Here is a 7,032-nt window from a genome sequence, read left to right as displayed (position 1 = left end):
CCTACAATAATGTACAGTATTTGAAAAATAATGTGTTTTTTGAACATTAAAGCATGTCAACATATTCTGTTACACCAAATACACAAAATAATGATCTTTAAAATAGCATCATATGACCCCTTTAATATTTGCTGGAAATGAAACATGAATTGATAAAATGACTTGCTTTCTATTTTCTTGATTTAATCCATTTACGTTTTTAAAGCGACCAAAAATGCCCCCCAAAAATCATTTACACAAGGTTTCGTCATTGTGGAAATATCATTTAAATATAAAAAATATTTACTGAATCCTCTTCGACTGCTCTGAAGTAGTGTAAATAGTACCCTCCCACTATGCTGAATATTGCCTGCAGACTTATCTTTCAGTATAACCAAGGAAAACACGATTTTGTGCGCAATTCAGACAATTTTGCATTAATATTTAAAATTTGTGCAATATGATTTTAAAACGTGTTTAAAGTTTTGATTCATGCTTGTTATTTAAAAAAATGCGTTATAAATTTTTTGATTTACGCTTATTATTGTTTAATCCGTGACCATTGTTTGCAATTCTGAAAACTTTGCTTTCATTTTTAAATCTTGTGCAATATATTTTTTACTTGCGTTTTTAAATTTTGTTTTCATCCTTGTTCTTTTTTTATCCGTGACTGCAATACTTTAGGCGGGATTCTGATCCCATACTTTCGGCCCACCTCAGTCTTTCTTCACTAAATAAGTTATAACAATCAACACTAAACTGAACATACCATTATATACAGTATGCAGGCTAGATATAATTTAATTCAGACTATAATATAATAACCCCCCCCCCCCCCCCCCCCCTCTTTTTTTTTTTAGCATGCTTCATTATCAAGTTTATTGTTCTACAAAGGCTTGCCACTAGGTGAACATTTCCAACCACACTTGGTTTAGGTAAATTTTTATACATTAAATACGCAAATATATATGATATATTTTTGCCTTTTTTTTTAACTTATATTGTAGGAGATGTTCTACAGTAATTGATTAAAATTTATCTAATTCTAAAAAAGAATGCATTTTTTCTTACAGATCATTTGTTAATGAGATTGTTTTAAATGTATTATAGGTACATGTATTTAGTGTAAACTAATATTACACTGTAATATCGTTATATTAAATTGTTATATTATATTATATTTATTATATTATATTATTATCCATACATTTTCTAAATCACATGTCCTATAGGGTCGTGGGGATGCTGGGGCATTATATTATATTATATTATATTATTAAAATTAACATTAACATTCTTGAAGTATGTTTTTATGCACCAGTCATTTTACTGATGCAGATGAGAATCTCTGGAAGAAAACCTGAGCAGCAGCGGTACCAACCATCACCATCCGCTACAATGGCGCTGCATCCCTGACTGGAGCTCTTGTGTTCTGGGTGGGGCTTTGCCAGTGGGGCATTTCCTCTAGTGTCGGGTTTCTCCAGCGCACTGGCATTTAAATCTGCTGCAGTGGGAAGCCTGTGAACGCCTGTCATCGTGAGTGAATCTGCTCTACTGGAGGATTTCGTTTTCTTTTCTCTTTTCTTTCATAATAGAAATTGTATCTCTTGCATTTGCTCAGTAGTACATTGTAGCTTCTAGCGGCGCGCGCTTTTATTCCAACAAAGTCTGAATGAAAGGCAGCATGTTTGGCCATGTTTTCGACCGTAACATATAAGCAGAATATTATATAATGCATCATATTTTGTAATTATGGTCTAGTCATTTGTGCGTTTTGTGTCGTGAGTGGCCTAGAGACAAGGGAACAGTTTCAATGGACTCTTAAAATACATCGACGTCAGTACAAATCCATTCATTTGAATAGGTCTTCGGCTCGTTTGCGCATATTGTGAAATAATTATACAAGAAAAAAAACAGATATATCGTCTACGGTTGCCTATACTCGAGTTGCATCATGTTCAGCTGGTTGGGTACCGATGACAGGAGGAAGAAAGATCCAGAGGTCTTCCAGACTGTCAGTGAAGGACTCAAGAAGCTTTACAAAACCAAACTGCTTCCACTGGAGGAGCACTACAAATTCCACGAGTTTCACTCGCCCGCTTTGGAGGATGCAGATTTTGACAATAAGCCAATGGTTCTCCTGGTGGGACAGTATTCCACTGGCAAAACGAGCTTCATAAGGTAAGATGGGAGTTTTGGCTCCTGTAAAACCATTTCTGGTGTCCTGAGCCCTTTAAAGACGCCAGTCAGGAAACTTTATAATTAAGCACTTTATTATATTTAAATTATACATTACATGCAGAAACATTATATAATGCATCATACTTGTTGTATGTAATATATATATATATATATATATACACACACACACACACAAATATATATTCGCCTTATATAGTACTTTTTATCATTTCTAACTATTTTAGCGTGCATTAAGTAATTATATTTAAGTAGTATTTAATGTAATATTTATTCATGTTATTGATGATAATACGTTATAACATAATAATAATAGTAATAAGACTATGAGAAGCTCTCAACAATAGAGCATTTCAATAAAATCTCACAATATTCTCCTGTTTATGATTTATTGATATAGTCATGTCAAACACAGCCTCTTCAGTATGTTGTATATCTGAATAACTGTAGCAATCACATTTGTAACACCTAAAAAACAGTTTTGCAAGTTCCATGTGAGATTCCTCACAATCCTATAGGATTGTTAATGCCTCCTTGTCAGTTCACCATGAGGACTTATTTATATTGAGAGAACACATGTGTAACTTTACAAAAGCTTTTTCAATGCAAGACTGATTAATCTGTTTGAGAAGCATGTAAATAGATTAAAAAGTAATTGACGAGAAGTTTCAGCCAAAATATTTCATGACTTCTGTGCTACAGATATCATTAATCTGTTTACATGAGAACCTCATTTCTGTGTTCATTGAATACAGATCTTGATGTTACATGCTAAACAAAGTTCTTAATACTATAATTTTAGCTTTGACAGAGACGGTTACCTTGTAAACAGACCAGGCCTGGCTCCAGCTCTAAGATGTATCTGTATGACACAATGTCGCTGCTGTGGTGTGATGGTTGTCTGCTGGGTGATTTGAGGTTTACGGGTCTACAGTGGATCAAGATTAAAGGCAACAGACTGCTAAAGATCACCAGGCAACGAGAGACACTTCCAACGACTCAAGAATTGCCATAGTAACTTGTCACTAATAGGTTCCAGAATGTAGAAAAGTTAAAGGGGTCATATGATGTTGCTAAAAAGAACATTATTTTGTGTATTTGGTGTAATGAAATGTGTTTATGTGGTTTAAGGTTCAAAAAACACATTATTTTCCACATACTGTACATTATTGTTTCTCCTCTATGCCCCGCCTTTCTGAAACGTGTCGATTTTTACAAAGCTCATCGGTCTGAAAAGCGAGGTGTGCTCTGATTGGCCAGCTATCCAGTGCATTGTGATTGGCCGAATACCTCAAGCGTGTGACGGAAATGTTAATCCCCTTACCATACTGTGATGCCTTGTCCCGGCTGGAGCAACGAGACAAAAACATTAAAACCCATTATAAACGAGGCAAACAAAGTAGTTTTGCTTTCACAACGAGAAACAGCATCACACACTGCGGACTAGAGTGAGAGGAGGCCGGAGGCCTAGAGTGAGCGGGCGGGCTTGCGGAAACCATTTGTGACAACCCCGGGCTGGACTCCGCTTCGTCCACTTCGATCCGGCGATCCACAGCGTGAAGTTGATGTATTTCCTCAGCAACCAGCACCTTCACGACATGGCGGCGGCGGCAACAACAATACTACAGCGCTAATAAAAGTTACGCCTTCTTTCTTTGCGTGAACATTTGGGCGGCGTTATGCAAATCTTCCCACATCGTGACGTAGACATGTGGGGGCGTGTTAGAACGAGCCGTTTTAGGTAGGCATGGTTGACTCTTAACTTTTATAAAGAATATCTCTTTGGATTTGAGACTTTAGTCTTTGCTACTTTACAGATCTTCTTTATGCACCAAGAGCTTGTAACACTCCAAAGAGAAAGGAAAAATTTAAATCGCATCATATGACCCCTTTAAGAGATGTAAATGTAGATGGAGACATACCAGATATCCTTTTTAGAAGGACTCATGTGGTCATTTCAACATTTTTAAGACTAACCTGAACATTATTCTGAATTCATTGCCAAGTTGTAGATATATTAGCAATTTCATTAAGCAAGCATTTCATTTGAGTCTACTTTATTAGTGTTTTTGGTTGAGGTGAGTGTTAAATGTGAGAGTGAGGTGTTGTCCTGGCAATAACAAATGTGCCTCCTCATTTTCGCTCTGGCTCTCTTTCCTCCTGTGCATTATTCATCAGAGTCATGAGAGCCTCAGTGGACACAGTGGCTGTTCTGCTGACTGAACACATAACTACGAAAGTAAATAAGCTCAGCTTTTTATGTGTGCTTCCTGAATGTGAGAAAGCCCATGAAACACTTCATTATAATGTCAGGGTAGTTTCAAGCTTAACATTGAATCTTTTCAACATGGTCACTTAATACAAAAGCTTGGCTCATGACTGTTTTGCACTTTGTTTTAAAAAGAGCTGAAGAAGCTCATGTCCAGTAATTTTGTCAATGTAAAATGAATTGCACTTTTAACACAGTGAGATGTGAGAGCAATCATTCTAGCTGACCAATTCAAATGCTCAAATGAACTTGCCTCAGAAATCATTCTAATATGCTGATTTGGTGCTTATTATTATCAATGCTGAAAACTGTTGTTCAACATTTTTGTGGAAACTGTGATACATTTATTTTAGCGTTCTTGAATAAAATGGATAGAAGGTTTGTTTTTAAAAATATAAATCTTTTTTGTACTTTATAAGTGTGTTTAATGTCACTTTTGGTCAATTTGATGCATTATTGCTGAATAAAAGTATTAATTTCTTTTTTTTAAATACTATTGATCCCGAACGTTTGAATGGTAGAGATTTGTTTTAATGTTGTTTTATTATATCACTGGAATTAATGTAAGAGTGGGTTACAGAAAAGCAATAGATAACTTCCTCTGTATTAGATATATGTGACCCTGGAGCACAAAACCAGTCTTAAGTCGCAGGGGTATATTTGTAGCAATAGCTAAAAATACATTGTATGGGTCAAAATTATTGATATTTCTTTTATGCCTAAAATCATTATGATATTAAGTAAAGATCATGTTCCTTGAAGATATTTTGTAAATGTCCTACCGTAAATATATCAAAACTTAATTTTTGATTAATAATATGCATGGATAAGAACTTCATCTGGACAACTTTAAAGGCGATTTTCTCAATATTTAGATTTTTTTTGCACCCTCAGATTCCAGATTTTCAAATAGTTGTATCTCGGCCAAATATTGTCCTATCCTAACAAACCATACATCAACGGAAAACTCATTTATTCAGCTTTCTGCATAAATTAATTAATTAATTTTTTTTTAATTGACCCTTATGACTGGTTTTGTTGTCCAAGGTCACACATTGGCCATGGCAAAATATCCTATCATAAATGACACCAGTGTCCTGTTTACACGTTTGTGTTACTGGCATAAACTGCAGCTAATAAGTTCTCAGTTGAAGCCAAGTGTCCTGTAGTTACTCAGACTGATTTTTACCTGCACTGTATTCCAAACAGTCTCAGTGCATTCACATGTCCACAGCAGGGTCTGTTTGAATGGCCCTGTGCTGAGAAGAGTAAACATTATCTTAGCAAACTCACATTCTCCATTAGAGTGTGATCTTAGCACTGTTCCTTTTAACAGCAGTAGAACTCATCTGAATCATAGTCTTACAAGCTAAATTCATAAATCATTCTAATATATTGATTTTGTGCCCAAGAAACATTTATTTTTATCAAAAAAAAAATTTGCTTAAGATTTTTGTGGAAACTGATACATTTTTTTCAGGATTCGTTGACGAATAGAAAGGTCAAAACAACATTTATTTGAAATGCACATTTTTGTTGCTTTATAAATATATTTACTGTCACCTCTGATCAATCATAAAAGTATTAATTTCTTTAAAAAAAAAAAAAAAAAGAATACAATACATGAGGCTTCCATTACAGGGATGGACACCAAAGAGTGGATAAACATGTTCCAAACATCTGAGAACACATTGGAATTTAGGGATTTTCTTTTATGTAAACATGGAAATAAACTAAAAGTTTATAAAATTAAAAATTTTTGACAAATCTAAAAATTATGACAAAAAACGATTAAGACATTTAAGATTCTTTATTTTAAAATAACTAACTTATTTTTTTATTCAAATTTCCAACAAAATTATTTTGAAAATTAAAAAAGTTAATTAAATTAGAAAAAGTGCAGAAAAGGAGCTTTTTTTTTAACATGTGTTCTTGGACTTTAAATGCTACATATATATTGAATACACAGTATTTTTTAACTGAAACGATTTTAAATAAAAAACCAAACTTTCTCAAATCAACAATATAATTGTCATAATTTACACATGATAAGCGCCATTAGAAGTGTTTTCAGTCATCTAAATGCATTTGTGCATGCATTTTTTTTTTAAATAGATATCTTCTGGAGCAGGACTTCCCTGGTATGCGGATTGGTCCAGAACCCACAACTGACTCCTTCATAGCAGTGATGCACGGCACCATGGAGGGACTAATACCAGGAAACGCTCTGGTAGTGGATCCCAAAAAACCCTTTCGGAAACTCAACGCCTTTGGCAATGCCTTCCTTAACAGGTGGGAATAAAACACTGATAAAACAGTGTGCTTTATTTTAGTTCTTGTGTTTATTAAAATGGACATGTTCAGCTAAACTTTCGAGTTTTTTGCAGAGAGGTTTGCATATGTAACATGGTCTTCCTGTCTTATGATGATGTCACAGAGGGGGGCTGGTGCTAGGCAACATTCCTTCTCTTGATTGAGTTTCCTCGTGCTGTCTGATCCACTGACCTCCCGTCACGTGACTGAGCAACATCATACCATCGAGCTCACCAGCATATTATTAAACAGGCTGTCATTCACAGTCTTAA

The 7,032-nt window shown here is 34.8% G+C and overlaps 1 protein-coding gene across 1 annotated transcript; it reads left to right on the top strand.

The window, feature by feature from the left end:
• Window positions 1–1,454: 1,454 nt before the first annotated feature.
• LOC107572115 (EH domain-containing protein 3-like) lies at window positions 1,455–6,764 on the top strand. The gene is made up of 2 exons (XM_016258530.1): window positions 1,455–2,160; window positions 6,563–6,764. The coding sequence occupies exons 1-2, from the start codon at window positions 1,934–1,936 to the stop codon at window positions 6,747–6,749; spliced, it is 414 nt and encodes a 137-aa protein (XP_016114016.1). The 5' UTR covers window positions 1,455–1,933; the 3' UTR covers window positions 6,750–6,764.
• Window positions 6,765–7,032: the final 268 nt, after the last annotated feature.

The sequence above is a fragment of the Sinocyclocheilus grahami genome, unplaced genomic scaffold (assembly GCF_001515645.1).
Source record: "Sinocyclocheilus grahami isolate Dianchi unplaced genomic scaffold, SAMN03320097.WGS_v1.1 scaffold1700.1, whole genome shotgun sequence".
NCBI classification, from domain to species: domain Eukaryota; kingdom Metazoa; phylum Chordata; class Actinopteri; order Cypriniformes; family Cyprinidae; genus Sinocyclocheilus; species Sinocyclocheilus grahami.
Note: the sequence above shows the minus strand (reverse complement) of the source record. Positions and strands in the feature narration are given on the sequence as shown.

Excerpts from the sequence above, each read along its gene's own strand:
- LOC107572115 (XM_016258530.1), top strand. The coding sequence starts at position 1,934 with ATGTTCAGCTGGTTGGGTACCGATGACAGGAGGAAGAAAGATCCAGAG. Across the intron at positions 2,161-6,562 it reads GGCAAAACGAGCTTCATAAG|ATATCTTCTGGAGCAGGACT; the intron begins GTAAGATGGGAG and ends TTTTTTAAATAG.